The sequence below is a fragment of the Python bivittatus genome, unplaced genomic scaffold (assembly GCF_059951505.1).
Source record: "Python bivittatus isolate LINGU-HERP-01145 unplaced genomic scaffold, Pbiv_v1 ctg000080_np1212, whole genome shotgun sequence".
NCBI classification, from domain to species: Eukaryota; Metazoa; Chordata; class Lepidosauria; order Squamata; family Pythonidae; genus Python; species Python bivittatus.
The window spans coordinates 85,668,818-85,682,735 of NW_028277035.1; the positions used below are offsets into that span (position 1 = coordinate 85,668,818).

Here is a 13,918-nt window from a genome sequence, read left to right on the forward strand (position 1 = left end):
CTCCCGCTGAACCAAATTTGGTCTTGTTCCATTCTGCTTTTAGAGAATTATCCTGTTGATAGACTGGGAGGCAGACAGATAGTTGGATGAGTAAAGAGTTCCAAGCCCCTTTACATAATTTCTTAACGACATTCTGTTGGGTTGAAAAAGATAAAAAGGAACTGTCCAGAGAAGTCTAGGGTGTTTTATTTTCATGCAACATCAGAGTGCACGACGCCACTTGTCTCCGACCTACAATCTGGACATTCACCTCGCCTAACTCTGTGGCTGGATTCCATCTACGCCTGTTCTTCAGTTTAGAAACTCTCTTTAAATACTATCCCTTTCTTGAGTTGTTTCTTGTGCCTCTTCCCCTGTTCTCTTCCCTCTCAGTTAAAACTTAGCCTTTCTTTCATTACACTATTCCAGTAAGCTGCCTATTGGTTATTTCTCCTATTTCCTTGCTGGAGATAGGAAAGCTGTTAGGAAGCATCACCCCTACAATCCACTATAGTGTGAACCCACAGTTCATTACTACCACCACGAAAAGCAGTTGCCTGTAATGAAAGTAGTGACAAGAATGGGACTCTCACATTTCTTAGCTGGAGTGCTATGTTAGTGGCGCGCTCAGCTTTTCCCGTGGCCTGCTGAGCCTGGCGCTGATTATCCTGGGATTTCTTTTGTAAGGTGGCCACGTCCTGCGCCAACACTCTCAGACGCCTTTCCAGTCGCGATTCCTTGTTGAGGAGTGTTTCAAGCTGGCCCGCAGCCTGTGAGAAAAGAAACCCACAAACATGATTAACTGTTGACCTTTGAGAAAAGGCAGGAATATGAGGACAGAGACAAATTCAGGGCACATCCACAGAGGAATCTCTTTCGGAATTGGGACTGACTCTGGAATCCTCTGGCATGTTTTCGGCACACAAAGATTGCAATGAATACAGTAGAATGTTAATAGAATGTAGCAGAATGATCAAGAGCAGTTTACAAGGATACGGGCAGAATTAAGAACAAAAATACAGTGGTACTTCTAGTTACGAACTTAATCCGTTCCGTGACTCTGGTTGCAACTCGAGTTGGTTGCAACTTGAGGTAAATTTTCCCATAAGGTTCAATGTAAATACAGTTAATCCGTTCCGCCCTCCGAATTTGGTCGCACCACGAGGCAAATTTCCCCATAAGGTTCAATGTAAATACAGCTAATCCACCCTCCGAATTTGGTCGCACCCCGAGGTAAATTTCCCCCATAAGGTTCAATGTAAATACGGCTAAACATTTCTGAAACATATGCATTTTATTTTTAAACCTCAAAAACCTTCCAAACGCCACAAAACATACCACAAGCCTCACCGAACGTCTCCTTGCTACCGCGATCTCACCCACAGGAAGCCGCGACGGCGTGGCAGCAGGGAAAATGGCCGCGGATCTGGTTCGTAACTCGAGGCGGAGTTCGCAAGTAAAGGTAAATTTTTGGGGCTGGAGCTAGTCGTATCTTGAAAAATTCGTAAGGAGGGGCGTTCGTAACTCGAGGTACCACTGTATAGGCACTTGTAACAATCCAGCTTCAAGCCATCATTCCAGTCAACCCCTTGTCATATTGGTATTCAAATAATAACAACAACAACAACAACAACAACTTAACCAAATGGTTAAATCATTATCCAGCAGGGTTCATTTAGCATAATCATTTTTGCTCAAAAGATCATGTTTAAATGAACTCACAAGTTCAGTATTAAATTCAATTTGGATGCCACCTAGCTCCAACTGACTCTGCGCGGCTCACAACAACAATAACAAAAACAACAAAATACTGAAAATTTACCCAAACAAGTACAAAATAGCCACAAAATAATCATAAGATGGTAAGCAAACATATTTAAACACATTTAATAAATGTTTAAATAATTATTTAACAGAGTTCATTTAGCATAAAAAATTTTGTTCAAAAGTTCATTTCATTGATTATTTGTTCAAACACCATCATCTTTTTTAGTAAATTGGTATTTGTTTCTTAAGATGTCCTAACTTTGCCAGAATGTCAGTATATTGCATGTACTTTTGTATTGGTAGGATGCAGGCAACAGTATGTTGTCTTGCAAGATAGTCTCTTGCAAGATAAAAATCCCAATTGCATAGAATAACGTGAACATCCTTGGGGTAAAAGCAGACTGTGATTCCCCTGGTGGCACACTGGGCCGAGAGTGCCGAAACTGACAGGTACTGTCCTTACCTGCAGGGAATATGCAAATGGAACAGGTACAGCTAAAGCCGGTGCCCTAATACATACTTTCTCTATGTTATGTGAGTGCTCAGTTGAAAAAAAGTGTTATGTGAAGCCTCAATTGATCAAAACCACGATTGGCAGTGGGTGTCAATATCTATGGGTCCATCAGGTGACAACTATAGCATGTAGAACTGCTAAAATTCAATACAGATTGTGGTAAGATATAAATGCAATAAGTAAATCAGCATGGAAGAGTGCACCTGGAGTAAATGGTAAAGAACACGAATTAATACATGAAGTGGAAGAAAGAGAAATAGATAAGCTGCATGTCTATGAAATGAAGAGATAGGAGAAGGCTGTCATAGATCTGAATGAAGGCGGTCTGATCTTGTAGAAAGGAATCGATTATTACCTGCAGGGAAGTGAAGCATAGTTTTAATTATGAACTGAAAGTATGTCAGAAAGTATTAATTAGAGTCATCTGGGTTATTGCGGGTGCATAGGACAGTAAGAATTCATAGGATGGTGATAGTTGCAGGTTATACTTCAGTGAATGGTGATAATGGAAAAACCAGACATGAGTTTTGGGGAAAAATACACAACTTTCTAAATGAATGCAACCCTATAGAAAAAAGTATCCTATTGGATGATTGGGGTGAATGGGTATAGATGTGGTGTGAGAGTACAGAAAAAGTGACTGGGCTATTTGGAGACCCACAAATGAATGAGAATGGTGATGGTTTGGTAGTTACTGTTCAAAAATAATGATGTTTCTTTTAAATACATGTTTTAATCGTTAATCTATTCATGTACAAACATAAAAAACCTGATTGATTTGATTGCCTATGATGAAAGACTGAGAGAATTAGTGAAGGCCCAAGAATAGTGAGAAGTCCTAAGCATGAGACAAATTGTTTTGTCAAGAGTGGATCAGAGAAAAATGTACATGGGAAAAGAAAGAAGTGAAAAAAATTAAAAGTATGCAGTACTAACTGCAAGAGAAAGCATGAGCCTTGCATGAAAAAGTATTAGAAGATAGACTAATCTCCTAATCTAGGAAGATCCAGGATTAATAGAAAGTGAATGTAAGGAAAGGGGATTTGGAAGGTATGTGGAACAGAATGATAAGAATTAAGCTACAGAGTTGTGGAATTACATTAATATGAAATATGAAAAAGGATGCTTGGTAGAGGGATAAAGTTGTAGATAAGAAAAAAATTGCATAGAAGATAATGATTGATGCAATAAATTAGGACCAGAGAAAGATACTGTATAATGTATAGGGCAATAAAAAGGTAGTTGCAAAGAATGTAGTCAAAGTGAGAAACTGCAAAGCAATTCTGATGGAAATAAACAATTATTTTTAAAGTGGGGGAAAAGGGCTAAACAGGGATCCACCAGGAGTGTGAACACTATCAAAAGTGATGCAATTATTTGGGGTGAAACTGAGGAAATGCTGGAAGAAGAATTGTAGTAATCTGCAGTATGGGAATGATAGCAATAAGTTGAAGAATAAAATTAAAACGAATGCTATAAATGTTAGTGTCCAAGAAAAATTGATTAAAAGGAACTTCTATATATTTTATACATTCTGAAAATGTTGGAAAATAGTGTGACTGCAGGCCATGTAATCACCTGGGCAAATGGCTGGCCATATAAACCAAATAAATAAAAATTAAAAATGGACATGGTTTTCTTATGGAGTCACGGTGCAGCTTGCTTAACACATATGTGAAGAATGCATCTGTCTCTGATGTTGGGAAGAGGTAGTTTAGCACAAGACTGAAAAAGTAAAACAGTGGAGACGAGACAAAATGGTTCCCTCTGCTGTCTCTCAAGTAGAATGTGGAGAAATCTGAAAGTCAGCATTTGTTGCCTACATAAAGAAAAGAAAGGAAAAGAAACCCTAAAAGTGATTCTGGAGATTCATTTCCTTTCATAACTCCAGTTTGTTGAGTTTCTTAAACTGTATTCAACTCCGGTTACAACAGCACACAATGTAGGAATTGCACAGGAAAGAGCCTACGAAGGAAGGATACAATCCTGCAGCCTGACCTGCCCCATTCTTGCTGGAACATACCTTGCTATGGCTTACCTTATGTTGTGAATGTCTACTCTGTTGTATGTTTTAAAAAAATACTATCGAGAAGGGGGACAGGTGATTGAGTGGACTACAGAGGGCCAAGTTAAAATGAATTACTCTTTCTATTTTTCTGCTAAAACTGCCTTCTAATGTTTGAGAATGACGTGTCAAAGAATTTTTTGGATCTTCCACCATCAGAAAAGTAGCCCTTCACTTCCACCTCATAAACAACACTTCATTCTGAAGTTTTAGTACTGTACCATTTTGCTTACTTTAATTGTTTCATAAGAAAAACTGGCAAGAGCAGTATATACGCTGGGGAAGATAGGAAAGATTTAAGAGAGGGTATTAATTACTGGACCATTTCCAGAGGCATAGCCATGCTAGTATTTTACAGCAAAAGCAACTGTCTAGTGGCACCATAAAGATCTAAATTTATATATGTGTGTATATGTGAAATTTTAGCATTATGAATTTTGTATTATAAATATGTCCATGAAGCAACAATAACAACTCCATAAGGTTGGGGTTATGTATATATTATATTCAGGTTAAGACCAGATTGGTTGACATTCTGTACGCAGACTGACGCCAAGGTAATTTAAAAATGGATTAGAAGCCAAATAAAGCAGGGATAATGTGGGTATGAGATAAGCTGTACTTAATGCATTAACCAGAGGCCTCTTAAATGGGGCATGGTGGTGATACGTGGTGAGATGATCTTACAAACAACCAGAGGACTCTTAAAGAGGGAAGTGCAATCCAATCTCTATCCATGGACTTGATACTATTAGGTATGTAACTGTTAACTAAACCTTCATAGAATCATGATCCACAGGCCTAATTAAAGAGTTTAATTTGCTATCAGGAAATATCCATTACATTTTCAACTTTGGGGAGAAATTAAAGAGCGATCCTTATTGGAGGCATTACAGGTAGTTTTCTCAAATGCCAGTCTTGGGTGATCTTGAAAAGCAACGGTAGGTTGATTGATTGATTGATTGATTGATTGATTGATTGATTATGTGCCATCAAGTCGTTTTCAACTCCTAGTGACCATATAGATAGATTTGCTCCAGGATCTCTAACCTGTTCTTTCAGGTCTCCCTCATCACCACCGTAACAGAATCCAAAAGCTCAGCTGGATCTGGTTAATACTTGGACGGGAGATGTCAAGAGAATACCAGGGCTATAAGTTAGTCTGGGAATACAAATACATGTCCCAAGAGAAGGCAAACTTGTTCTACATTATTAACAAGAAAATGGTATCAGGAGGAGCTGAATTTGAGTCTTACCTGCAGATTCATGGAAGGGCAGAATGAAAGGCCAGGCACAGAACATACTCTGGAGCTGCCCACTGAGAACGCAGGATGTCTTAAAAGCTATCCAGAGTCTTGACTACCCACAACTCCTCCCTTCCAAGAAATACAAACCGGCTGGCTACCGGCTGGCCTTCTGCACTTCACCTGTCTGACTTTGCCTTCCACATTCTGGATGGCTTCCTTTGTCTTTTTCAGGGCCTGCTCGGCTGCCTTCACTTTGTCCTTTGCACTATTTAGCGCTCCAGATGTTTCTGCCACGGTTCCCTGTACGCCTTCTGCTTTTTCCCTGTGGGGAAGGAGCACAACAAAACAAAAGAACTTTGTAGCATCTCACTAATGTAACAGTTACTGCAGATCAAGTTTTGGGGACTAAAGAAAGTACAAGACGTCCTTGGGTTATGACAGCAATTTGGACCAGAATTTCCATCGCTAAGCAATGCGGTTGCAAAGCACAATGTCACGTGACCACATCACTTAGCAACAGTAATCCCAGCAGTCCGGGTTGCCGTCATAACTCAGAGACTGTGTGGGTTGTTAAGAGAAGACCTCACATGACCAGAGTCCTAGGCAAGCAGGCCGGTGGGCAAGAGCTGTGGGCTGGTGGGTGCGTCCTGTGGGTGGGTGCTACTGAGCGTGGGTGGGCTGGTAGAGGCTGTGGGTGGGTGCTACTGAGCATGGGCCGATCAGCAGGGATAGCAGGCGGGCGCTACTGAGCGTGGGCAGCCCAGTGGGTGCCACTACAAAGTGTGAGTGGGCAGATGGGTGCTAGGGAGTACAAGATTTCTGGTATTTCATACTCTGTAGCGGGGGTCCCTTGGGAGAAAAAGTGGCAGGAGTGACTTATGGGAGTGTTTGCTTGCAGGAAGCCGGCAGGGGAAGTTGCAGATGGTGATCACATGACCACGCCTTGCTGCAATGTCATAATCGCGAGCTGGGCACCCAAGCACCTGGATCGCAATGATGTGACCGCGGGGATGCTACAACAGCCAGAACTCTGAGGACCGGTCATAAGTCCCCCTCTTTCAGCGCCATTGTAACTTTGAACAGTCGCTGAATGAGTGGTCAAAACCCAAGAACTACTCATAATACCTCCCAGATAGCTTAGACTAGAAGCAGTTTCTGGTCTAGACAATTCACACCAAGTAACAATTAAGGGGGGAAAGTAACAAGTGTTATACTTGTAGTTCTTTGCAAAGAGGTACGCGAGAACTCATGCAGATATATGGAAAAAGACCCAACTGGAAAAAGACCCCAATTATACGTTCCAGGCCTTATGGTGACCTATGACTGTAATAAAGATTAATACCGTATTTTTCCGACTATAAGACGATACTTTTTTCTAAAATCCTTACGCTAAAAATTGAAGGGCGTCTTATGCAAGGAAGTCAGCCAAGGAGAGAACCACGTGGTTGCAAAACTGCCCATACTTTGTCTCTGCAAACAGGCTTCCTCCTATTGCTAGCCTCCAATCACGAGTGAACCTGCCCATACTGTCTCTGCAAACAGGCTTCCTCCAATCACGAGCCTCCAGTCACGAGTGAACCTGCCCATACTGTCTCTGCAAACAGGCTTCCTCCAATACGAGCCTCCAATCACGAATGAACCTGCCCATACTGTCTCTGCAAACAGGCTTCCTCCAATCACGAGCCTCCAGTCATGAGTGAACCTGCCCATACTGTCTCTGCAAACAGGCTTCCTCCAATCACGAGCCTCCAATCACGAATGAACCTGCCCATACTGTCTCTGCAAACAGGCTTCCTCCAATCATGAGCCTCCAATCACGAATGAACCTGCCCATACTGTCTCTGCAAACAGGCTTCCTCCAATCATGAGCCTTATGTAACTGACGTCAGCTGATGCTGAACAAAGCAATTAGAGGAAGTCTCTTTGCAGAGACAAGCTATCGGCAGTTTCACTCGTGACTGAATGTAATCAGTTATGCAAAAGAGCCTGGAAATAGAGCTGCAGAGCGACGGTTTGGACCTCCTCCCACCGAGTGTATCAGGTCAATGTTAACTAATTACTAAATAAAATGTGTTCTGCACTATCTTTAAAATATTGATTTCTTAATTTTGGCTTGGAAAAGTGGGGGGCGTCTTGTACATGGGGGCGTCTTATTGACGGAAAAATACGATACTTTTCAGGCCTGGGGTCCCAATGTGATGCCGAAGGGTACTTCTTTGGGACCCTGTACGTGACTTTGTCCAGGCTGATTCTCGCTCTTTGCTTCAGTTCTCCCACTGCAAGATCCGGACTGTGAAAACTGGCCTTGTGATAAATGGTTTGGATGATTAGACAGGATAAACGATAGGATGAAGAGTAATAGGATGCAACTTCAGAGACAGAGGTTAAAATATATTTGTACTCATAACTGCTATGAAGAATATCGGAAGCCACTTCTTTATATCTTTTTTCCTTCTTTTCTATTTTTCTTCAACTTTTTTCCTTTCCTTGCACTTTTTGCTTTTTCTTTGATTTCTTTCTTTTTCTTTTTTCTTCCTTACTTTATATTAGGTTGTGTTAGTTTTTATCTTCTTGTTTAAACTTTTTAATAAAAATTATATATATACATATACATACATACATACATACATACATACATATATATAGGACTGTGAGAGCATTGTCACATTACCATAACTTAGTAATTGGCTGGTTTTACACAATATGCATAATGCTAAACCTGGTTAACAGGTTCTGTATTCACAGAACACTTTATATCCATTTAAACCATGTTATGGCTTAACGTGACAGTCTGATTGGCGCAACATGCTAAGACAAGGGCTGCATCCCCACAACATACTGAACCCCAAAGTATGCAGCCTGGTCCAATGCTAACCTTTGCACTTCAGAAGAGGATAATAGAAGATAACAGAGACCCATCCTATCCAAGGTCACATGCTCTAACTGGTACTTAAGCTTGGGTCCAGATGATTACAACTAGAATTTCAATGACCTCATCCTGCAAAATGTGTGACATTGTTATCTGTTTACTGAAAAACTTAATTAATAAAATGAGTTGCTTTTGTTCCTGCTGGAGACACTTACCTGGCCTGTTCTGCTTTGTTCAGTAAATCCCTGGCGAGGGTTAGGTTTTGCACTGTGCAGTTCAGGATAAAATCCACTCTGTTAAGCTGGCCAATTCTGTCCCAGATCTCCTTAATCAGACTGTCGACCTGACTGTGGCTGATGGGCTGGGGAATGTTCAGGACCTGTTGAGCCACCAGCTCAATGCTCTCTGGGTCGGCACCTTCCTCTGGGGAGACAAGCACAGGCCCTTGCTGTCCATGTACCTGTAACCGTCCATCCTGCTTCCCATCCCCCAGCCTAGCCCTTCATTCTCTCTGCCCAAATTAAATATTTAAATATTAACATTGTCAGAACACAACATACTTCCAGTATTAGCATCCATATCTTCCTCTCTGTATAGGACAAGAATCAGTGGGTGGAAGCTTTACAGAGGGAGATCCAAACTCAAAATAAGGAGGAATTTCTTGACAGTGAGAGCCCCTGGAGCGGTGTTTCTCAATCTTGAAAACTTTAAGTTGTGTGGACTTCAACCCCCAGAATTCCCCAGCCAGCATGTTGGGAGTTGAAGTCCACGCATCTTAAAGTTCCCAAGGTTGAGAAAAACTGCCCTGGAGTCATGGGAGCTCCACCACTGGAGGTTTTCAAGTAAAGGTGGGACAGCCATGTGTCTAGGTGAGTATGAGGATTCCTGCCCTTGGCAGGGGGCTAGATTAGAAGACCCCCAAGGTGTCTCCCAACCCTATGATTCTACGAATATAGGATTTGTATTTTACAAGGCAGCATGAGATACTTTCACTTTTAGACATGCAATGTTTACTTCAGGTTCTGTGTGAGCAACACTCTGGTACCTGCTAGGAAGTCTTTTATCCTCTGGATGAATTCCCTCAGCCTGGCTGTTGATTTTTCCACCTGGTTCCGAGCTCCTTGAGCATGGTCCAAAGTGTCCTGAGCATGGTTCCTGGCATCCTGTGCCAGCTCCTGGACTTCTTGCACCTAAAATGGAAGCTTCAGCTTGGTATTGCTCAGGGGTGTCCAGCAGGGAGATCAAAAAAGTCAAGATGGCGACCATGACCATGCAATGCATGTAGGGTGGGCTTTGAACAGTCACAAACACCATCTTGACTTTTTTTTATTTCCCCTGTGCGCTGCACTGTAGCCTGCCTTTCTCTGACACTGTCTTGTGACTGAACATTGGAACTTTTTACAACAGGAACAGCACGCTGTCTTTTCAGGAAGATTATCAACCTTCCTTCCTTCCTTCATCCTTGAGAAGCAATAATAAAGTGAGAAATATGATGTTTCCCCAAAATAATATCAATGCCCCTGCCTTCCCTCATCAACTGGACAACAACTATTAAACTGAAATCAATCTCCTCTTCAAAATTTCATTCCTCTATTTTCCAAGTGTTATAAATGTGTTATTTATTAGCGTTTAAGGCAGTTGTTTTCAAACCCACCTTCTCCCCACTTAACTTCATGATTCTCAAAATGTGAAGTAAAACAACTTATTTTACAAATATGAGACACGTGGAGGGCAAAACAAAATTTTTTAGAACCTATAGGATCCTGAATCTAATAATGCCTTTTTTTCTTATCAGCTATGGCTTATGATGGCCTGGTTCACAAAATGTGTTGAATCAGAAATTACCCAACCATATTTTAGCTTAACTTAGTTCCCTGTGTGAACCTAACCATTCTGTGGCTTTAGGATAATTATTGCAATGGTCCAAATATTATTTGGGAATTCTAGTCTAACACATCTGGAGAGTGTAAGAATGGGAAAAGTTATTTTAGGTGGTCATGGATATTCTGTTTTTCTCTTCCATATTATGTCAGTGTGATATTATTCCTCCAGTGCACAGATACACAGTGGAGCAGCCAGATATAAATACAGGTGACTATATAGAGATACTTTTAAAAACATGGGCCCTTCCTTCCTTCCCTCCCTCCCTCCCTCCCTCCCTTCCTTCCTTCCTTTTTTTGTATTACACATCAACAACCGAAGAAGAAGTGGTGGGTAAATAAGCAAATAAAGATTTTGGTGGATCAGCAAATGTTATTGACTAGATACTTCCAAACAAGCATTTATCATCCAGTCTCTCACACTAATTCATGAAATTGTACAAATCTTTCATTTGTGGCCTTTCCATGTTTTTCTATTTCTTCTTCTTCTTTTTTTGTACCAGAAAAAAAAAACCCTGATAGAGAAAGATGAAATAGCCACCAAATAACATTTGGTACTTAGTGCTAGGAGCATTTCTGTCAAAGATTTTTTGTCATGTTGCTTCAGACTTAGTCACTTCATGAAATAAAGGCTGAAAAACAGTAAACAGTCACTAGAGATTTGCTGGCTTCCCACCTAGATGACCGTGCTTATCTCAGGAAAAGCTAAGCAGGGCTGACCTGGTTAGAACTTGGACGGGAGACCACCAGGGCAACCCATGGCTGGGAAGTCGAAAAAATATGCCAGAAGGAGACAGTGGCAAACCACCTCCACATGGCTGCTAAGAAATGTACCGTACTTAGGCATGTCATGAAGTCACCAGGAATTGAGGATGACTTCAGGGAGACTTTATTTTTTTAAGCCATTCCTGGGGACAGGAGGAGTTAACCAGAAATCATTGGGCAGCATGTGTGAATGGGTTGCTCAGTGCAATAAGTCAGAATACTTAGCAAATCAGGCTTAATATCCTGTGCAAAAAAATGTATCATCTAATGTCCATGCAGGGTATACATTACTGCCTATTGTTTTTATAAGCCACGGATTCTTTTTTTTATTGATCTAGCATAAATATCTAGCATAATACATACATACATACATACATACATACATACATACATACATACATAATTTAAAAAACTAAGAAATGTGATAGCCTATCTCCAATTTAACAGCATTTTCTTGATATGCTTCCATACAGTCAGACTGGCAATGTACCTTGCTAATAATGGCGCCCAGCTGCTTTGCTGTGGTCTCCAGCTGGTGAGAGAGGTTCTGGGAAGTATGTAGGGCCTTGATGGACACAGGAAGAGCTCCAGTACAGCCAGGCCCTCCACAGTGCCTTTGACCTAAACTGTCCTTACAGGAAGCTCCTCCACAAGGGGCTTGCTCACAGACTTCTTCTCCAGAACCACCACAGATCTAGAACAAGGCAACAAACAAGGATTATCCAGTGAAAAGAGATTTCTGATGCGCTGTTGACCTCATCAGTAGAATAGGAATGAAACTACCGGAGTCAGGAGCAAGGAGCAGGAAAGGGAAATGAGTTCATTTTGCATTGGACTGCAAACCTATTTTTTTTGGTTTAACCAATACATGAACCAAAATTTGATTCATGTTGATTAATCTCAATGTTAGCAAATAGATTATAGCAAGCGATATCGTTCATTATTAAGGATGATCAAGCAGGGCAATGTAATTAGCTACTCCCAAAAACCAGGGAAAAATCTCAACAAAATACAAATAATCATATATAAACCTCTATTACATTAGGGAATATTTCTAAAAATTGTGTGTATTAGAGACCATTGCAAAGAAAAATGTGTGTATTTGGAGAAATATGCACCATAATAATACACATTTTAGTGAACATTTTTACAGAAAAGTTCTCAAATTTGACATAGTACACCCAGCCGATCTGCAAAAATCAGAAATTGGAAAAAACTGGATTTCTTAGAACTGGCAAACTTGTGGAACCGAAATGGACACGTTGGTCAATCTGCAGTCGAATCATAAGGCAGTTTGGGCAGGGCTACCATTTCCACCTCCAGCAGACTCCTCCTTCCTTCTCCCGTTGCTATTCCTACCCTTCTGTGGAACTTACTTTCTGGTTGATCCTGTTCAGGTGGAGGGCCTTGACCTTTTGTTGGATGTTAGTCAGAGCCCTTTGGCGAGCAGCCGCCCTCCTGCGAAAAGCACTTCCTCTTTGTTTCAACAGCTCGACGGTGAGCTGATGTGTACGTCTGGCTTGGACCACCGGACTTTGGCGCCCTCGAACGGAGGCGTTGGCTTGCTGTTGGGCCTGTTCTGACTGCTGGAAGAACTCCACAATGCTACGGAAAGACTCTGGCAGCAGAGGGAAAGCAGGGGGATGTCAAGAAAGGGATTTTCCTTGCCCACAACATGTGTGGACATGCTTCTTTTATGTAATATGGCAACCACGTTCCTTACCACTGAAGCTGGCATTTACTATCCTTCCGACTTGGCGACTAAGGTAGTTGACTGTGTGGTTAAGTTCATCTAGCCCTTCATTCAAGGCATTCAGGCGGCCCCTCTGCTCTGTGACTTTCTGTTCAGTGCTACCTAGGCACGAATCTGTATCTTGCAGGTGGTCCCATAGCTCGTCCATGTCTGTCCTGGGGAGGAAGCGTAACATAAGGGTTCAGCTCCCCACTCTGCCATATGCTTTTTGATCAAGATGTTCCTTGCAACAAAGGTAGGATGTAAGTGAAACGCAAAGGCAAAATAATTCAGTGGTCTGTATTCCCCTCTCTGGGGATACTCTTCTGCTTTAAATACAAGTTCAAAGTTAAATTCAGTAAGATTTGAAAAAGAAAAAGAAAGAAAGCATAATTTAAGACAATCAAACAAAACCAACTCAGTGAAAATCAGCCTCACATAAATTATACAACCATGAATAGGAGAGGCGACTTGCAATAAGGGGTGGATATAAATGAAATAAATGAGAAAATAATTCAGCGATGCAAGTCTCTCTTCTCTTTCTTTAAAGGTTTAGTATTTTAATTCAGTAAGACTTTTCAAAGAAAAGGATAGAAATCTGCAGCTTTAAAAAAGTCAGTGAAATAAACCATAGAACTATCATTAAATTCCCAAATTGTATAAACTATATAATTTTCAAGACCTGTGACATTGTGCCAAGTATGTATTGTTGCCTCTGTGGGAGGTGCAACCCAAATGTACCGACCCTTCAGCGCGTCTTCACCTTCTGACCACAAGGGGGCAGTAGGCAGCGGATAGAGAATAAGGATTTACTCTGGGTCTCCTCTCTCTTTGTCCATCCCCTTGCCTGGCCTTTGCATGAGAAACCACTAATCTGAGGTCACTTCCTTCTTCCTTGACAGGCGCACGGAGCATATGCTCTTGCACCATACTTCTGATAGGATGTAGCTAGGTGCCAGGCTTCATCTATCCCTGTAATGCAGGGGTTCCTAAACGTTTTGCTGTCACACCTTCCTTTAGTGTAATCTTAACGTTCACACCTCCCCTAAAAATCCAAACACCAACATGAACGCAAATGAACAATGAAAACAATGAAACTT

The 13,918-nt window shown here is 41.4% G+C and overlaps 1 protein-coding gene across 4 annotated transcripts in view; it reads right to left on the minus strand.

Annotated features, from left to right (window-relative positions):
• Positions 1-13,918, minus strand: part of LOC103063208 (laminin subunit beta-1-like) — a 77,980-nt gene that overhangs the window by 7,621 nt on the left and 56,441 nt on the right. For all 4 annotated transcript variants that reach the window (XR_015795020.1, XM_088134487.1, XM_088134486.1 and 1 more), the window contains exons 27-33: positions 12,810-12,994; positions 12,463-12,704; positions 11,577-11,780; positions 9,487-9,631; positions 8,657-8,864; positions 5,753-5,894; positions 573-749 (exon numbers count right to left, since the gene is read on the minus strand). Coding sequence is in view for 3 of the 4 variants with exons in the window: in XM_088134487.1 (XP_087990613.1) it covers positions 573-749; positions 5,753-5,894; positions 8,657-8,864; positions 9,487-9,631; positions 11,577-11,780; positions 12,463-12,704; positions 12,810-12,994 (1,303 nt within the window). In the remaining variant the exon portion in view is untranslated. The remainder of the gene's footprint in view (positions 1-572; positions 750-5,752; positions 5,895-8,656; positions 8,865-9,486; positions 9,632-11,576; positions 11,781-12,462; positions 12,705-12,809; positions 12,995-13,918) is intronic.